General features: G+C 49.0%; 1 protein-coding gene across 1 annotated transcript; it reads left to right on the top strand.

The window, feature by feature from the left end:
• The first annotated feature begins 1022 nt into the window (after positions 1-1022).
• myo7ba (myosin VIIBa) lies at positions 1023-19674 on the top strand. Its single transcript, XM_076045113.1, is given in 48 exon segments — positions 1023-1065; positions 1147-1365; positions 1592-1623; positions 1721-1822; positions 1917-2069; positions 3178-3362; positions 3802-3923; positions 4039-4181; positions 4272-4385; positions 4472-4625; positions 4719-4795; positions 4893-5012; positions 5202-5332; positions 5416-5626; positions 5724-5859; positions 5937-6106; positions 6200-6340; positions 6428-6586; positions 6673-6765; positions 7422-7516; positions 7617-7701; positions 7800-8018; positions 8483-8686; positions 8763-8966; positions 9064-9187; positions 9190-9355; positions 9800-9926; positions 10030-10149; positions 10627-10800; positions 10927-11154; positions 11252-11419; positions 11591-11708; positions 11996-12122; positions 12590-12753; positions 12847-13028; positions 13120-13232; positions 13324-13470; positions 13678-13839; positions 14428-14583; positions 15351-15456; positions 15567-15680; positions 15800-15887; positions 15990-16096; positions 16776-16961; positions 17702-17818; positions 18049-18132; positions 18657-18776; positions 18882-19674. Coding segments are annotated over 46 exon segments (6330 nt in total). The 5' UTR covers positions 1023-1065; positions 1147-1365; positions 1592-1605; the 3' UTR covers positions 18978-19674.
• The last annotated feature ends 297 nt before the right edge of the window (positions 19675-19971 follow it).

The following is a 19971-nucleotide window of genomic DNA, read 5'->3' as shown; positions in this document are numbered from 1 at the left end:
TGTACTCGACGACACACCCGCTGTGTGCCGCAGCGCAACGTGGCTTCATTTTACTGAGTGTGACACCACTGAAATGAAGTGAGCCTGGAACATCCAGTTATTGTACATTGTTTTTGTCTGTGTAATTATAGTAAAGATACTTAAACAATAACGTACAATTTGAATATTGACATTTCTTCTTCTCAGATTCAAGAAACTTGCAAGGTTGTGCTTCAATAGTGAGCACAGCGTGTTATTGGCCGACACTGATGCTATTTTCTGGTCTTAGACATCAGCTCTTTGTGACATCACCAAGGGAGTAGGCATCTCTGACAGGTTGGTGGCCACACCCCCAGCCAAGTGTGGGTTCCGCCCTCTGACGCCGCCTTCTCCTTAACAAATGTGGGAGGTCCAACAAATATCAGGTTTGGCAAGAGGCTGCAAACACCGGGCCAAACATGCTGAACTGTGGACGCTTCTCTTGTTTTTTCGGTCAGATGAACTGAAAACTTTGCTGAACCAGACGCCCAAGTTATCCCAGCGTCTGTAACCTCGACTCACCGACAGTGTTACGGTGGTTTGAGCTGCTTCGCTCAGTCACGTTCCCCTCACACCTCTACCTAATCTGCTGTTTACGACACGATTGCGGTGCGGAGCTGGTGGTCGTGGACTCACGGAAGGCTGTTTACCGATCAGGAAAAGAGAGGCGTGATGATTGGTTCTCCCCCTTTGCACGTCGGTGAAACTTGTTTCACTTCAGGTCACTTCGAACCGGCCCACGAGTCCGACGAGTCACAGCGCCAGAGGGAGATCGTCACCATTTTTCCTTTATCTGCCGAAGCCATAAATGTCCACGTTGTCGTAATGACCATGTGACCCTTTCCAGGAAAGTCCTTTAAAGAGCTGCTTGCAACCACAGTTTTTCTTGGTCTGTAAATTGACCCATTCAATTAAGTTTGCAAAAAAAGTGAAAATAATCTAAAGTTTGGCAAAAAAAGAAAAAAAAGAGAAGCAAAAATGAACCAAAATACTCAACCCTCTTGTTTCAGACAAAGAGACTAACAGGCTAACTACAGACACCTGAAGGTTAGTGTCACCGGTCAAACGTCAGGTTTTCTGAGTTGTTGCGCAGAAGAAAAGCCCTTCATCCAATATACCTAGAAACAGAAGAATCTCCACAGGCCCAAAGCTGCTGCACTAGATGCACAGGGAGCAGGTCAACGTGCTTTCCCGTCAGGCATGTCAGGCTCTCCATGGGCGGCTCCACATTAGCAGGAGCAAAGTCAACGGGCCATAAAGTGGCCTCGGTGCTTCCTGCTTCGCAGCGATTCAGTGTGAGATTTCCCCCCCTGGAGACCTCCGAGCTTCTACACACCACCTTCTGAGGTAAGAGACCTCGCCAGGGGCCACTCATCTTTTCGTTTTAATGTGTTTCAATCGTCTTGTGAATTTGTGTGTGTTTGTGTGTGTTTAACAGCGGGACAACTGTGTCCTTTTTCCTCTTTAAATGACTTGAAGGAGTCAGGAATACATTCTTTAAACCTTTGTGTCTCTGTAGAGCTCAGAGTGTTTTTGACTTGCTAACGTGTTTATTCATCCGTTTCCGCCGCAGTTCATGTTGCCGTCATGCTGAATTTGAGGAAGGTACGGTCGCACCTCGGCCATTCGTGTATTTACACACCAATAGTATCCAGATCGTCCTCAATCCGGTCTCATTCCTTCTGATCCCATCTGATCTCAGGGGGATTTTGTCTGGTTGAAGTCCAGCGCCGGGGTGCCGATCGGAGCCGAGGTCACGGTGACCGATACGGGGCAGCTCAGGCTAATCGACGACGATGGGAAGGTACGACTTCCTCCTCCAAATGTGTCGTGTGTTTGCTTCTACCGCAGAGATCCTAACAGGGACTTTTTATTTTATTTTATTTTTTTTAACACAGGAGCACAAGATCACCAAGAAGATGGAGGGGGTGTTGCGGCCCATGCACCCCACCTCGGTCACCGGCGTGGAGGACATGATCCGGCTGGGCGACCTGAGCGAGGAGGGGCTCCTCAGGAACCTGCTGGTGCGACACAAGGAGGGCCACATCTACGTAGGTGTCGCCGCTGCCACCACTTGAGTCGCCCTTCTTTTATGAGCTCCATAACCCCCGCGGTGGAAACGCTTACTGGCCTTTTTGGGCTCCGCCCCTCCCTCCAGCGCTGTCACTGAGCGCGCGAGACTTTGCCCTGCTGTTTTATCACCGAGTCGTTTGTCTCCGTAGAGACTAAACGAGCCTCTGTTGACAGAGAGTGTCCACTCTCAGTGTTTCTCTGCTCCGCCGCTGCAACGGCCCATTCAATTATCAATCGGACCATTTTGTTGTGTGTTGCAAAGCTGTGTGGGGGAAGAAACGTCCCCGTCTTTGACCCGCACTTGATGGGGCTTTGTGTTTTCTGTCTGTTTTATAACAAACAGTATGTGTGTCCATCCAGTCAGTTAAGTCTCAGAAATGAGCAAAATCCCCAAAGAAGTGTGTACGAAAAAAGAAATAAATTCTTGAAATCATCCCTTTCTGACATCACAATGGGCGCACACCCAATACCAAATTGTTGACAACACCTCCAGACAGGTGTTGGCTCCGTCTTCTGAGAGTGCCGTGTTTTGCTCCCCCACGAACCGTGTGAAAGGTCCAACAAAGCATCAGGAAGCTAAAAATCAAGTGTTTTAGATGGAGGCTGCAAACAGAGGGTTAAATATGCTGTTTTCGGGAGATCCCGAGAGCTTTTTTGGTTAATTAATCATGTGAGGCTGTAGATTACTTAAATTAAAGAAAAGCTCCATTGCACTATATGTAGGAGTACTTAATCAGAATACAATGAGGTAAAACTTAGTAATCATTTCTTTGGGTATTTTGTTGGGTTTTGTAGCGACTGACTGACCTGCTTTTGGTACACAAGATTTCATCCCTCAAGGCCTTTTTGTTTTTATTGAACCCAGTAAATCATACCTCCAACTTCCCAACTCACGCATTTTGGACATTTAGCAGCCATGACTAAAGGCAGGTCAGGGAGGGTCATTGGTTGACGCCATAGTGGCTCATTGACACGCACACACACACACACACACACACACACACACACACACACACACACACACACATACACGCACACAAACACGGAGACACTCACTGCGGCCCAAACACTCCTCTCTGTTTCCAGACGTACACAGGCGCCATTCTGGTGGCGGTCAACCCTTACCAGCTGCTGCCCATCTACACCAACGAGCACGTGCACAAGTACACCGACCGACGGCTGGGCGAGCTGCCGCCGCACGTCTTCGCCATCGCCAACAACTGCTTCTTCAACATGCGCCGCAACCGAAAGAACCAGTGCTGTGTCATCAGGTCTGTCCGCTCGTCCCGGCCGCGCGAGGCCAAGATAAGACACCGACACTGTGATTGTGAATATGAGATGCACTTAAGGAAAAACTGCAAAATGCAAAGGTTTATCGATTCAATTTACTCAGTGGAGTTCAGAAACAAGTGTGTGAAATCTTTATGAGTTGTAATTCTTTTTAGGACATACGTTAATATTCACTTAACTTGACTTCTTACTAAATATTTCGAGATGAACATATACACACGCTTTAGAAGTAAATCATTGCTTCTGAATAAAGGAACTAAAGGAAGAATTAAATCAGTATCTCCAAATTAGATAGACCAAACTTGCCAAAACACCTTAAAAACGTAAAACTTTAAAACTTAAATCTGTTCATCTGTTTGAATTTATAAAAGCTGCGTGGAACACACATTCACTCGCCGACCTCCTTAATTTGCTAACCAGTGGCGAGTCGGGAGCAGGAAAAACCGAGAGCACCAAATTGATGCTGCAGTTTCTGGCGGCGGTGAGCGGGCAGCGCTCGTGGATCGAACAGCAGATCCTGGAGGCAAATCCCATCCTGGAGGGTACGAGCTCGTCAACAACAAGGACAACAACAAATGTTTTGATACTATCGATGCAATTACTGAAACCGTATTTCCTCCCGTATGTTGAAAACTCAACCCTCGGTCTGCCTCTCAGCCTTCGGCAACGCCAAGACCGTCCGGAACGACAACTCCAGCCGTTTTGGAAAGTACATTGACATCAACTTCACCAAAGGTGGCGCCATTGAGGGAGCTCGCATTGAGCAGTATCTACTGGAAAAGTCCAGAGTGTGCCGCCAGGTTTGGGCCCTTGTGTTTTTTTGTTGTTGTTTTGCGCTGATGACCAGGTGAAATTTGACAGCAGTAACACATATGCACTCTGACAATCAGCCGCCCGAGGAGAGAAACTATCACATCTTCTACTATATGCTGATGGGAATGCCAGCTGACCAAAAGAAGACACTCTCACTGGGGACGGCTGCCGAATACAAGTATCTGACCATGGTACGGCATGCCGGGAACACGTCGGGCTCCTCAGCTACACTGCCAAAGTTACCACTCTGCTATCACCCGTCTGATCTCACCACCAGGGCAACAGCACCATCTGCGAGGGGCGGGACGACGTGAAGGAGTTCGCCCACTTCCGCTCGGCGCTGAAGATCCTCACCTTCACTGAGAACGACTCCTGGGAGATCTGCCGACTGCTGGCCGCCATCCTTCACCTTGGAAACGTTGAAATGGAGGGTAAGGCACTGCGGAAGATCTTCTCAGATGTTTTCAGATAGCGGCAACAGTCGCAATCGTCTCATCAAACACGTTGTTCTCGCACCTTCTCAGGGACGATCGTGAACAACCTGGAGGCCTGTGATGTCATCAGATCGGCCCATTTCGACATGGCCAGTAAGCTGTTGGAGGTGTGTGAGGTTTCCTTTCTTTCCTCTCCTCAAATGCAAAACAAAGGGATCCAATTGGAGCTGGTCCTTGACCGTGTTTGTCCCCAACACCAACCAGGTGGACTCCAAAAAGCTGGAGAAGTGTCTGACCCAGCGCTCCTTCATGACCAGCAGAGAAAGTGTGACCAAAGCTCTGACCATCAGCCAGGCTGTGGACGGCAAGGACGCCTTTCTCAAGGTAACATTAGCCACGTCAGTCATGTATCTAACTAACTAGTTAGCAAGCTAACACCTAAGAGCACTCAAGATGGGCCTCTCAGATGTTCAGTCTGGCATGATTAAGCATACCAGTCTCTTCTTGGACGCGCTGCTCTACCTTTTCCCGGTGAGAGCTGGGATCACTAAACTTCTCCATGTGTCCTTCCAGGCTATATACGGAAAACTTTTCATTTGGGTGGTGGACAAAATCAACTCAGTCGTTTACAAGGACGCAGAAGAGGTCCAGCAGTCCATCGGCTTACTCGACATCTTCGGCTTTGAGAACTTCAACCACAACAGGTTTTTGCACGACCACCTGTGACATCCTGACACATTTTTTGTTTGGCGTTTTGTGACGTCGGCTGAATTCCGTTCCCCGCCAGCTTCGAGCAACTGTGCATCAATTTTGCCAACGAGCAGCTGCAGCAGTTCTTTGTCAGGCACATTTTCAAGTTGGAGCAGGAGGAGTACGCGCGGGAAGACATCGTGTGGACGCGCATCGACTACCAAGACAACCAGGGCACGCTAGACACGCTGGCTGCCAAATCCCTGAACATGATGGCGCTCATTGACGAGGAGAGCCACTTCCCAAAGGTCTGGACTCGCCCCACAACCCCCCAAAATCACAGTTGGAGTTGTTTTATGTTTATGTTCTTTTTTTTTTTTTTTTTTCGAATTTCTGCCTCGACAGGGCACTGATACCACCATGTTGGAAAAGATCAATCAGCTCCATGGGAAAGGCGGCATTTACCTTCCTCCCAAAAACAGTTACGAGACCCAGTTTGGGATTCAACACTTTGCTGGAGTTGTGTACTATGACACCACAGGTACATTTAAAACCTCAAGCCTCTTGGCAAGATTTCTCTCCAGCCTTCATTTCAACGTGTTTGACCTTCCTTTTGAGGCTTCCTCGAGAAAAACCGTGACACGCTCAGCCCGGATTTGGTCCAGCTGGTGAAGACCTCCACCAACAAGCTCCTCAAAGCGGCATTTGGCGAAGTCCCGTCCAGCAGCCCAGCCAAGAGAAGCTCCAACCCCAAAATGGTCATCACTTCAGCCACCATGGCCATGCGGGTCAGTGCTGCTCTTTAGCTCCAACTTTCACATGGTCCCAATCACTTCCACGACTTGACCCTTGTTTTTTCTTTTTTTTAAACCCTACCGCAGCAAATGCAGGACACCAACAAACGTGTCCCGACCCTGGTCGGCCAGTTCCGTCAGTCTCTAGACTCCCTGATGAAAACGCTGACTGCCTGTCAACCGTTCTTTATCCGCTGCATCAAACCGAATGACTACAAGAGGCCCATGGTGAAGACAAAAGCCACACCCAAGTTGAAATAAAATCACACCTTTCCTCTACAAGGTATGTTCTCAAAAGTACGCCTTGTCTCTCAGCTCTTCGACAGAGATCTCTGCATGTGTCAGCTGCGCTACTCTGGCATGATGGAGACCATCCGCATCCGGAAAGCTGGCTATCCCATGCGCTACACCTTTGAGGAGTTCCTGGGTCGCTACAGGGTCCTCCTGAAGACGAGCCTCTGTGATCCCAAGAAAGTAAGCTGGAAGAACAAAACCTGACACGTTTTCCCCAATTTCCTCTTGAGCTGAGCTGGTTGCAGAAACTCTGTCGCTCTTTGCAGGACGGTGTCAAGAAATCCTGCGAGAGTATTTGCAAGACTATACTTGGAGGAAAAGGCCACTGGAAGACCGGCAAGACCAAGATGTTCCTCAAGGTCCTGCCCGATCCATCAGTGATGGATTTTTTTTTGTTTGTTTGTTTACATGGAAACAGATGATAGGAGGAAAAAGCAAAAACACCCCCTGTTATAGAACCAGTAATGCAGATGGGGATACAGCTGTGGAAAAGTTTGATTAGATGACTTCCCAAGTAAATACGGCATTTTGTTCCTGACAAGTTGAAGAAATAGTCACCTGGAAATCTCCCTGCTGGAAATGAAGACGATTATATTAATTCCCCAATCTCTTTCTTTAATGATTAATGGTGAGAAATTACAGCCATTTTCCAATCTTTATCTTCCCCAGACTCTAGTGGAGCTGCCTTGTTTAACAAAAATATCTCTAGGTTTCCAGAAATCAGCATATTTAGCCCTTTGTTTACAACCTCCTGTTAAAACTGTTGGACCTTCTGCGTGTTTGGAAGGGCACAAAAATAAGGTGTCAGGGGGCGGGGCCAACAGCTGGTTGGTTGTGTGGTCTCTATCTTTGGTCGTAGCAGTAGTAAGGAATCACTGCTTTTTTGAGATTACAAAATGGGTGCTTTCACTTGTGTGTTTTTTTTTTTTTTCTTCATTGATGCAATCCTTCACCTTGTTGTCAGCCCTTAATAGATTATACAGCAATTCAACCTGATATTATGTTCTTTCCCCAGGACTTCCATGACACCATGCTGGAGACGGAGCGACTGAAAGAACTTCATAGGAAGGCTCTAATTATTCAGAGAGTCATGAAAGGCTTCAAATACAGGTATGAGACAAACCCCCCCCCCCCTCGCATGAATACTTTTTTTTCCCATTATAAAACTGACCCACTTTGTGTTGATATGATTCTTGAACCTTTTTTGTAGGAGACAATTCCTCAGGCAAAGAGCGAGTGCTCTTGTCATTCAGAAATACTGGAGAGGACACCAAGGCAGGAAAATCTTCAAAATGGTGACTCGCCACTCTGACCCCTGACGTTGCTGTAAAAAAAACTAGTAAAGAAAAAGAAAAAGACGTGACTCAATGTCATTGGTCCCGGCAATTTGTAGGTCCAGCACGGCTTCGCCAGGCTACAGGCTAGGATTCGGTCGCGCCAGGTCCACACCCAGTACCGCATTAAGCGCAAGGCGGCCATCGCGCTTCAGGCCCATTTCCGGGGTCACTTGGCCCGGAAGGAGTGGCAGCGCAAGAGGCAAGCTGCGATCCTCCTGCAGGCTTACACCAGAGGCATGTTGGCCAGAAGAGCCCTCAACAAGACCAAAAGAGACGTAAGAACTCGTGTCATTAGGTCTCTAAACACCTGCTGAATTCCGACGTGTTGGCAGTTTTTGTTGCGCGGCTTATCGGTAGGCGATACCCTGTCAGTCTATCTCATAAAGAGCCAATAGAAAGTGTTGCAGCGAGCGACCCTTGGAAACCAATTGCACAAATTCTGTCACTTCAAGCTGAACCGATCCAATGAGTTTAGCTTAGCTGCAGCCACTATTTACAATCACCTCATCTGTTTCTTGTTCTTCCTCCTGTGGGGCACTGAAGACAGCTTCCAGCTGTTCCCCCTGGTTTTGTGACAAGTGAAAGCGGGCTAATTGGCGATGGAATCCTTCAAATCCATTAGACGGATTGAAGATGGCGCCAATTAGAAGTAATTAGCTTATCGTTCAAGCTGTGGCGGGTCGACTCGACGTTGGAGGTTTTTTTTTCCCCAGCAGCTCTGTGGTTTTCTCCTTCCCAGATGTTCCTCTCGGCTAAGCAGAGAGAGGAGGAACATCAGGCCATGTTGCTGAGGCAGGCCAACCTGGAGGAGATGCTGAGGCGTGCCAGGGAGAGGGAAGAAAAACCCAGCACCGAGTCCATCACCGACCAGGAGATGGTGGACAGCTTCTTCGGGTTCTTGCCCCTATTGGGGCAGGAGGAACCCGTGGCCGGAGGATACGAGGTTCGCTCCCCGTTCAGTCCAGCGCATTTTGCAAACCTTGCAGAGCGCGTTGCCACATGTCTGCATCCGTCTGCAGAACATAGCCGGGAGGAGGCTGGAGGAGATCGACATTGACGACCTACCAATGGAGGACAACGCAGAGGAAGACGACTTCGACCTGGATGAGTACTCCTTCTCCAAGTTCGCCTCCATGTACTTCCAGGGTGCGGCCACGCCCACCTACGTCCGCCAGAGGCTACGGCAGCCGCTGCTTCACCACGAAGACAAAGAGGACGTCCTGGTGATTGTCCTTTGCCGCCTTAACTCACCAGCACGGCTGCTTCTGTCTGAGGATTGTCCGTGTTTACGAGTCACGGTGCTCCTGTCGTCGCCCGCAGGCCTCGCTGACCGTGTGGTGGATCATCCTCAGGTTCATGGGAGATCTCCCTGAGCCCAAGGCGACAGTGAAGCCCCAGGGATCGTTGAGACGCCTGGTAGTTACCCCCCACCGAGCAGGGAGTTTTTCATGTTTTCAAAGCGTTTAAAGCGTTGTGACAAGGCGTCTTGCGTCCTGCAGAACGGGAGGGACGACTTCATGACGGGAGAAGGAGCCACGCTGGACCGGCCGCTGAGCACCCTGGAAAAATTACACATCATTGTAGGATACGCCATCATCAGGAGCGACCTCAGGTAGAATATTGAAAAAACGCACCCGTCTTGATGAGACCTTGCTGACACGTAGATGGGTATGTTGATTATTTGAATGGGTTGTAAAGTGGTAAAGATGTGGAAAAAGACACATCGGAAAATGTATAAAACAAAAAAATATATATTTAAAAACATTTTAAAATAAATATATTTTAAAATGTTTATCTAAAAATATCACATTGTTGGATCTCTGGATCGCAGCGTGTCACAGTAATCGTCCGTGTGAAACACAATAGCGGAACCAACGTTTAGTGGCAGCAGAATTAACAAAATAAAGCTCCAATCCAGGATAGATTAATCGATGAATCGTTTTTTTCCCAGAAAAAAAAAACTGTTTTCACTCTTCACCCGTATACAGGAAACTGGTACTGAGCCTTTAAGTCTTTCATATTTTCTTCCCCACCATGAAACCTTTCCCCCTGTCAGAGACGAGATCTACTGTCAGATCTGCAAGCAGACGCAGGAGAACCTGAGTCGCAACAGCTTCATGCGCGGCTGGATCCTGCTGGCGCTCTGTCTGGGCATCTTCCCGCCCAGCCAGCATTTCTCCAGAGTGAGTGGCACCAGTCCTGGCCCTCTGCTGCGTCCTTCACCGTGAAGTTTCTCTTCACCCCGGCTTCCCTCTTATTTTATTTATTTTTGCTTTCACCTCGCAGTACCTGCTGAACTTCATCCGCTCCGCTCCGGCCGGCTACGCCTCCTACTGCACCAAGCGGCTGCGGCGGACGGTGATGAACGGGGTGCGAGGAGAACCTCCCGCCTGGCTGGAGCTGGAGGTACTGAGGTGTCCTGGCAGAGATGCCGCAAAGGGACTCTGGTGCTAAAGGCGTAGTTTGTAAAATTTATAAGGAAGCCGGCCTGACAGCGCATTTTGTATTTCGGCCACTGTTTGGTCGGCTTGCTTAAAAAATGGTGGTGCAAGTTGGCAGCAAACCAGGAGCAAGGCCTTTATTGTTCTATGTATATTAATATACATATGAGAACCATTTTAAGGCTAGGAAAACCAACTTACTTCTATTGTAGTGCGATTATACACTTTCACTAATGTATTTATGGCCAGTATGTTCACCTTCTATATATATATATATGAAAATCATAAATCAAGTCAAATTTTACACACTGGACCTTTAAAACATTGGAACAAAACGATAAAAAGAAATAACCCAACAAGAGAGAGTTTATTGGTTCTGACTGAAATTACCCTTGATGGTCACAAAGACTTTTTGCTTCTCCTTCCCCTGCGTGCGTGCCAGGCGACCAAGACCAAGAGGCCGATCGTCGTGGCGGTGACTCTGATGGACGGTCGAACCCTCAGCCTGCCGGTGGACTCGGCCTCCACCGCCGGGGAAATCTGCCAGGCGCTGGCCAAGAAGGTCCAGCTCAGCGACACCTTTGGCTTCTCCCTCTACGTCTCCATGTATGAGAAGGTGACGACATCGCCAGATGAGATCATTCGTTCACCAAAAAAGCCGTCCGGCCCGAGTCTCAGGTTGTTTCTTTTTTTTAACCGCGGTAGTTTTTCCTCAACCTCCCACCTCGCCTCCTCCCTGCAGGTCTGGGCTCTGGGCAGCGGCCGGGAGCACCTGATGGACGCCATCTCCCAGTGCGAGCAGGAGGTGAAGAGGCGGGGCAAGCAGGAGCAGCACGCCCCCTGGAGGCTCTTCTTCCGCAAGGAGATCTTCACCCCGTGGCACGACTGCGCGGAGGACCAGAAGAGCACCGACCTCATCTACAGGCAGATCGTCCAGGGCCTGAAGCTGGGCGAGTACCGCTGCGACAAGGTGGGCGAGGGGAGGAGCCTGCAGTGGGGAATCGTCCCCTGGAAGGACGTCGGCCTTTGTTCACCTGTCGTCGTTTGTTTTTTGATTTGGCCGACAGGAGGACACGTACGTCGAGCTGGCCGCCAAACACTTGTATGTCCAGCATGGCTCCAGGAGCACCTCGGCGCTGGTGAAGGTGGCCGTCAACGAGATCATCAGTGCTTCTCAGCTAAAGGCCAAGACCGAGGCCAAGTGGCTGCAGGTGGTGGGGGCGGCTCACTCTCAGGTGAGTGTGGCAGGATGGGGAAGGAGAGGGTGGAGGTGAGGGAGGAGGAGCTGAAGGGGCTGAAGGAGGAGGCGAAGGAGGATCGGAGGAGGAGGAGGAGGAGGAGGAGGGAGGAGGAGGTGTGGGAAATGAGGAGGAGGAGCTCTGACGTCGTCTTCTCAACTTCACCAGGGTTCCTTCGTGGCGAACCAGCAGCAGGTGGACTCTGTGAAGGCCGAGGTGGTGGACTACGCCCGGGAAAAGTGGCCCATGTTCTTCTCCAGGTTCTTCAAAGTTTCCGCCGTCTCAGGTTCGGCATTCAGACTGCAAGCAACTCCTGTCAGGAACTCACCAGTATTGAAAATAATGGCCCATTCTTTTTGGACGGCTTGTGATTTTGACGCATGTGTTTTCACAAAACTGCTGTATTTATTTCACATGCCCGTCTTGCAAAAGAAGCCAAAAGAAAATACTTTTGAGTAGAGTAATGTTAAACTAAAATCATGGCCAGAAGCCGTGCAGTGAAAGAGACAATGCCTCAGTATTTAGCCACAACTCCTGGTTGATTGCTTTTGTTTGTCTTTATCTATTTTGTAGGTCCTCAGCTGCCGAAAAGCAACTTTATCGTGGCCATCAACTGGACCGGACTCACCTTCTTGGATGAGAAGGAGAGGAAGCTGCTGTCGCTCTCTTTCCCAGAGGTGACGGGCGTCAACGCCATCAGGTAGAGAAAAACAACCTCGGCTGTCACGGGAAACACTTACTGATTCTTCCGTCTCGTGAAAGTGTCAAAACATGAAGGTGCGACAAAACCCTCTGTCAATCACGTTGCAAGCAGACCAATCAGTTTAAAAAAAAAAAAAAAAAAAAGCCAGCAGAGTCAGGTAGCAACAGCTCCAGGCTTCCTATTGGCGGACGGTTCCAATGATGTTCCACACCTTAAGTTTAGTCCCTTGATCTTGTTTGACTGCAGAAGTGAGTGTTCAGTGCTAACGTGTTGACTCTTTCTCTTGAAGACACTTTCTGTTGTTCCTTCTCGTTATCGTCTGTGGCTTTTAAAGACGGACGGCAGAAGTTGCTTCCTGAAAAAAAATATATATATTTGTTTGATTTCAGCTGTGTCCGTGCGAGTAAATGTCAAGAGTTTGATGTGTGTTTTGTGGTTCCTCCTCCTCCTCCTCGGTCTCCCAGAGGCACTAAATTAGGCCAGGCGGTGAGGCTCGTCACCCTGAAGGGCGACTTTGGCCTGAGTGGACGGACGGCCGAGGACATGGCCGAGCTGATCACCATGTTCCTCAGCGGCCTGACCGAGAGATCCCAGTACGCCATCACCCTGAAGGAGGCCGACAGGCGAGGTGAGACGCCACCCGGGTGGCCGCTGCATGCCAATTCCCCTCGCTAATCTCCGCCTCCCTCCTCCCCCGTCTCCTCCATCTCCTCCCCCACAGACGACCCCACCTTGCTCAGCTTCCGGAAGGGAGAACTCATCGTGATGATCAAAGACAACGAGTTCTCCCAGCAGCGTGGCTGGATCAAGGGATGCAACGAGCGCACGGGGAAAACCGGGGCCGTCCCCATCGACGCCATCTTCATCCTGCCCACGCTCACCAAACCCAGCAAGGAGCTCTTGGTACAGAGATTTCATTATTTATTACTATTGTTGTTTTTAACCACAGCGGAGAGATGGTGGCCGTCGTAACGTCTGGTGTGTGCTGTTTCAGAATCTGCTCAGCTTGTCTCCGAACCAGAGGAAAGACATGGTGCAGAAGGAGATGGGCACCATCGACAGACGACCTCTCGCCACGCTGAAGGATTACGCCATCAATTACTTCAGGTACTTGAGGAACTTTGCCTCTCTTTTCCCTTGCTGGCAGAGATCAACACCCCGCGCCCCCCCCACTGACAGCAGCAACATCTTCCCTCAGGCAGCCCAGCAGGGACGTCAACCGCCAGGTGATGTCCAGGAACGCCTCCCCCGAGCAGCTGTGGCTTCACTCCCGAGAGCCAATCAGGCAGCCGCTGCTGAAGAAGCTGCTGGGAAACGCGGACCTCAGCCACAAAGCCTGTCTGGCCTTCACTGATATCCTGCGACACCACATGGCATTTTGCACCTTTAAAAAAAAACAACAAAACAACCTGTGTCTCTATTTGTCACGTTTTTGCAGCTAATCAAAGAGTGGATGCTAAGTGGCTACGTGAAAGATACAGCTGAAATATTTACTGCAGTAGCCGTGTTGGATCAAAGTTGAAGTAGCTTGTGGTTGAGGTTGTGCCTTGACTCTCGCACCCATCCTGAAGTACATGGGCGACTACCCCACCAAGCAGCAGCAGAGTCCGCTGGACCTCACCGACCAGATCTTCGAGCCGCCCACCAAGTTCGAGGTGCTGAGGGATGAGATCTACTGCCAGATCATGAAGCAGATGACCAGCAACAGGAACCAGTATGACCAGACGTTTTTTTATTTATTTATTTCTGAATTTATACTGTAGCCTCATGTCAGGTGAATTCAGTTATTTTTTTTTTAAAAAAAAAATCTTTTTGGTTTCACTCATTTCTTGATTACTGTCCCACCAAAATATAAAATCTTAAAAAATATATATATTGCTATAGTTCATATAATTTTGTTGAAATATGTGAGCAAGTCACATGGTTTGTTAATTCTAAAATATTCCCTGTGTTAAAGGAGGGCATCCCTCACCAGGGTTGCCAGATCCAGGACACAAATTAGGAGGATGGCCTGCAAAACTTTAGAGGCAGCCGTCCATTTTTAATTCATGTGTGTGTATGTAGCATATGGCGTATAGGGATTGTGGCCCATCCAGTCATTATAATAATCATTGCAACTCTTTAAATAACAACAGAAGAAGAAAAGTAGAGAGTTAAAGCTAAACATGGAGGCGTGGCCACTCAAACGCGACTTCCTGCCCAGGTCCTGAGGTCAGGTGACTTTGTCTCAGATATTGCCTGTGTGTGTGTGTGTGTGTGTGTGTGTGTGTGTGTGTGTGTGTGTGTGTGTGTCTGGCTGCAGGCTCAGCATGGAGCAGGGCTGGCAGCTGCTGTGGCTCTGCTGCGGCCTGTTTCCTCCCAGCCAGCCGCTCCTCAAGTTTGCCCTGCGCTTCCTGGAGTCGAGGGAGCGAGAGCCGCTGGCCTCCGACTGTCTGCGGCGGCTGCACAACTCGCTCAGGTCAGAGTTCCTCTCCGTGTCTGACGTGAGGAGCACATGTCCACTCCAGCAGGGACAGGGGGAAAAAAAACAACATGTCTTCCCCTGTGGATGGCTGGCAGCGTGACGCAACTTTTCAAAGGGAAATTCCACAGCAGGGTTTAGAATCTCCTGGACAAACTTGAAGGTCCCATTTTTATTTATTGTTTTGGAAATATTTAATTCTTGACTCCAGCGGGGCAGCTTCACATGACTCCTCAGCCAAGGAATCTCCAGTTCAGATCTCCAGGAAAACAGCACACTTAGCCCTCTGTTTACAGCCTCCTGCTAGCATGCGGGGATTTAGCGGATACATGCATGAAGCCTGGTATGTTATTGAGTTTTTTTTTTAAGCGCAAGGAGCTGAATTACAAATTTAATTTGCTGCCAATAAAACAAGGATTAAACAGGAGAGGCAATAGAATAGTGAAGCTCCAAAGCCGTTCCTATTGGCCAATAGGAAAGGCTGTTTTCAGAATAGCAAGTAATGAAAATATTTTGTGTATTATTTGTACAGTTTGTACACTGTATGTCACACAAGTTGCCACACTAGACTAAACACAAATATTGTTCTGCAATATGCTCAGTGTAGTTTTGGTTTCAGTTTGAACTTTCCAAGTGAATCTGCGGAGTCTTTGCTCAGCGCAGCCGCTTCACCTTCCGCCCCCCGTTTTCTCTTCTCTACCTAAATTCCCTGCTGCTCTGTCTGCATTTACAAAAGGGGAGGTGTGCGTTCCGTCTCTGTGCAGGATGGAGCCCAGGAAGCTGCCGCCACATCCTGTGGAGGTGGACGCCATCCAGCTGAACAGCACCCAGATCTTCCACAAAGTTTACTTCCCCAACGACACGGAGGAGGTGCGGTACCACCACCACCACCACCACCACCACCCGGCTCTCCCAGGAACCCACTGATCCCTCTTCCTCTCTCTCTCCTCTCCCTGCGCCTTCTCTCTGCCCATGTGTAGAAATTTGAGGTGTCCACCAGCACCAGGGTCAGGGACCTCATCAAGACCATCGGCAGTGAGCTGAACCTCTCCTCGGCCGACGGTTACAGCATCTTTGTCAAAACACAGGAGAAGGTTCGCGGCTCGACGAGGACCTTCTCCTACCGAGTCGCCTGTTTCCCATGTGTCTATGTATTTATTTAATGCGCGCTTTGTTTGTGCGTGTGTGTGTGTGTGTGTGTTTTTTTTTTAAGCTTCTCAGTTTGGCGGACACAGACTACTTCTTCGACAGTTTGAAACAAATCACCGACTGGTCCAAGAAAAACAAGATGATTAAAGAGGGTAAAAGTTATTTCGATGTACGTCTGATCAGGCTGCTGCTGAGTTATTATCTATAAGAACATTGTGTGTGTGTGTGTGTGTGTGTGTGTGTGCGTTCTGCAGTTTCAATGGTCAGCGTCCCCTACCAGGTCTTCTTCATGAGGAAGTTGTGGTTCAACGTGGTGCCTGGCAAAGACCCGGAGGCCGACCTTATCTTCCACTTCCCCCAGGTGCTCGTGCTCGTCGTCGCACAAATAGAACAAAGTCTCAGATAAACTTGACAACACTGCCCCCTATAGGCCCCCCCTGGAGGAAAATGTTCCTTGCAGAGTTTGAAAAGGCCTCAGATCTTCTGTATCGCGGGTTTCAAAGAGCGGGCAGACACTCCAGCATTTGATACCATTTTGCATGTGTGCAAAATCAATCACCATTCAACAGCAATGCTAAGCTAGCTGGAGATGCTAAAGGGTGAATGGAGTGAATGCGGTGACTTGCCATTCGCCTGAAACAGACGATCACTGGCTCATCTGAAAAGGGCCGATGCTAAACAGGCGCCGGCTTCTTCCACACAGTGGGCTGCTGTTAGTGTTGTGGATTGTGCGCCACACCCTCTGCCATGTTTGCATCTGTTCTCATTTGCATCTGTAGCAGATCAGCTGCGTCACGCCCAACCAAACAAGGAGCACACTCTGCCAGCCACGAGTTTGTTTTGGGGATCTCTGCAAATCAGGCCCCTGATCTTTAGAAACACACATTGTTGTGATAGAATAAACCTATTTCTTTTACCCCCCCCCCCCCCCCCCCCCACTCCCAGAGCCCAGCTGCATCATGGGAAGGTTTAACTCCACAGTCAGGCCGATGCTCTGCTACCTGACCGAACGTGACGTAAACATCTGCGCTGTGTTGCAGGAGCTTCCAAAGTACCTGCGAGGCTACCACAACAGCAGCAGGGAGGAGACGGTCAGCATGGCGGCGCTGCTGCTCCACATCAAATCAGGAAACAACCACCCTCAGGTGGCCATGATCCCCAGGGTGCTGAAGGAACTGGTGCCCATGGACCAGCTGAAGGCCGCGTCTGAGAACGAGTGGAAAAAGGTTCTGGGAGCAACGTTGTTGTTGTTTTTTTTTTTTGGAAGAGTTAAAATGTGTATTGTTTGTTGTTCCTGCCAAAAAAATCTTAAACTTTCTCATCCTGCTGGGATGCAAATCACAACAATAGTACAATAAACACATTTTTTTAAAAAAAAAATCCAGTAATAGATAAAACAAATAATGATAAAGACCTGTTTCCCACCTAGTCCACACTCATCATTCCTGATACTGGTAAACCATAACATGTTTGTTATGGTTCACTCAAATGATTTTAAGCAACTTCCCAACTGTCCCAGTATGTTGTTGACTTGTTTCTGACTATAAAGGAGTCGATGGTGGAAGAAGCCTGTTTGGACGTAAACAAACTTTCCTCAACGAGGACAAACAGGACGAAACACAAGCGGCTCTTTGGCTCCAATGAATTAAAACAGAGTTTGATGCACAGCAACTTAAAAATCATTATGTGGCACCAACTATTGACTGGCTTCACTGTGCTAATAATATAATTCTAGAACAGAGCCGGCTTCGTTCTTTGCATTGGCCAGAGGAACAATGTGCACATTATGCTGCTGATGCGCCGCCTGAATCTGCTGCTCTCTGGGAAACAGCCTGCAGGCTGCTGGAGGTTGGGGTGGAGGGGTGGTGAGGGGAGTGGTGGTGGTGGTGGTGGTGGGGGGTGGAGGGGGAAGTCGGGCTGATTATTTACTTGAAAGTGATGCGTCTGCGTGTCTGCGGTTTTCCAGAGCATCCAGGCCGCCTTCGCTAAGCGAGGTCGCATTACGGTGGACGAGGCCAAGCTGGCCTTCCTGAAGACGCTGTACCGCTGGCCCACCTTCGGCTGCGCCTTCTTCGAGGTGAAGGTGAGTGTGAGTCGCTGCGACCTCTCCGCCCACCTCGCCCTGCTGTCGTCTGCGGTTAGGCCGGCCTGCTGAGTCTGGTCGGGTCGGGATCTCTTATCAGCCGCCCCCCTGTGAGAACCACGCACAAAGTGCACGGCTGCAGAAAAACACAACCGCAGTCAATGAGTGAGGACTTTTTTTTTTTATCTCTTTCGCTCGCTCGTTCCTCAGTGTTCTTTTTCTTTTGCTAGCAAACATCTGAACCCAGTTTCCCAGACATCGTTCGTATCGCCATCAGCAGCAAAGGACTCACCATCTTCAACCCCAAAACTAAGGTACAGAACACACAGTTTTTAAAGGTTAAGTGTGTCATATTTGGTGATTTTGAGAAGAAACGGCGACATCAAGTGGTTACATTTGAGAATGCAGCACCTTCTTACTCCCCCTCCTCCCGAGTTTGCCAGTGAACTACAGTGGCCTGCACACACAAACCTGGATACCTCGTCCACCTTCTTTGTTGCTGGTTTGTTTGAGGACGGGAGCATTCACCCTAATTACGAAACACACTGTCAGGCAGCTGGATTGTCCACACCAGGCTTCCTTAGAAATGTGGTGGTGCAAGATGTTAGCAAACTGGGAGCAAGACTCTTATTGCTATATGTATATTCTTACATATAAAAAAAAGAAGTATTCTATGTGTAGGAAAACCAAATGACTTTTATCGTACTGCGAGTATACACTTTTATTAATGTATTGATAGGGAGTATATTAAGTTTTTACTAATATGAAAATCATAAATCAGGCCAAAGTTTACACACTGGACCTTCAAAGCCGCGTGTGTGTTTTTGGCGGCGTGTAGGAGGAGCTGGCCAACTACCCCTTCAACCGCATCGCCAGCTGGTCCAGCGGCAGCACCTACTTCCACATGACTCTCGGCAACTTGGTGAAGGGGAGCAAGTTCCTGTGCGAGACGTCGCTGGTAGGTCAACTGGCCGGCTGCGTGCTGGCGGCGGTTCAGCCGCCCTTGACTCCGCCACCCCTCTCTCCCCCATCCTCACCTCCGGCTCTTCTTCTCGGCCATCAGGGCTACAAGATGGACGACCTGATCACCTCCTACGTCAACATGTACTTCCGAGAGAGGCGGGGCTCCCTGACCAGGAACCAGCGCTTCGATATGTGAGACGTGGCTGCTGGGGACAGCTCGGAGGGAAGTTTGGCAAAAATACAACAACCCAAAAAACGCATGAATGACATTTGGCACATTTTATTTAAAGTCGTTTGTTCTTGTTTGGCATTGAAGCACCGGATAGAAATCTTTAGAATTTTTGAATCTCAGTTCATGATCCCCAAATAAAGATGTGATGATGCACGGAAGAGGTTAGTTGATTAATAAACATATGTCAAATATATCCGATTGTGTTGTTTTGCAGTACTACAAGTTGAGCCCTAACTTACAACTTATCACGTATGAATGTATTACACTGATTGCAAGTCTCAGAGTTTGTAATAATTTGCAAAGAAAATTGTGTGCAGAAACAATTCTATATAAAGCTCAGTTTAATATGATCAGAGAGGACTCAGTTGTGTATTTAATGTTGGATATTTATTAGCAGTTAAAACAAAACAAGAATGAAATAATCAGCCGAGTGGATTTCCTCCTGGAGATGAGATTTTCTGTATGCAGGTGCGTCTGCACCATCATTTAGACTGCAGCAGTTTTTCCTCTGAAGTACTGAAGCACTTTGTGCGAGAAAAGCCAAAGGGGGGAAAAAAGCCCAAAAAATATATTTTTCCTGAAGACTTTTTCTTTGGGTGGTGGAAGAAGAGGAGGAATAAAGCTCCTCCTCAGTCAGAGCACTTTGCTGAGTGTAAACGTTTGACTTGTCTTGTTTTTGTGCGCTTGTATTTATTTTTAAAAGTGAACAAGGCGTCTGCAGATGACTTGGGGGTTGGGAGGGAGGGGGAGGTGGGGGTGGGGGGGGGGACAGTGAGTGTTCATTCGCCTCGGGGAGGTTCTCTGAGACGCCGCAACACACAGAGCCGAACAAAAGGAGCGGCGCTGGGGGGAGGAGGGGGGGGCGTGGTGTCCCAATTAGCTGCCGGCGGTGGATGAACAGGGTAGCGATGTCGAGGCTCCACGGCAGATAAAGAGGCCTCATTCACGTCTTCCAGAG

The sequence above is a fragment of the Nelusetta ayraudi genome, unplaced genomic scaffold, assembly GCF_046127955.1.
Source record: "Nelusetta ayraudi isolate G7.1 ecotype Tasmania unplaced genomic scaffold, CSIRO-AGI_Nayr_v1 ptg000084l, whole genome shotgun sequence".
Lineage (NCBI taxonomy): Eukaryota > Metazoa > Chordata > Actinopteri > Tetraodontiformes > Monacanthidae > Nelusetta > Nelusetta ayraudi.
The sequence above is the reverse complement of the archived record's forward strand: the minus strand, read 5'-3'. Positions and strand labels throughout refer to the sequence as shown.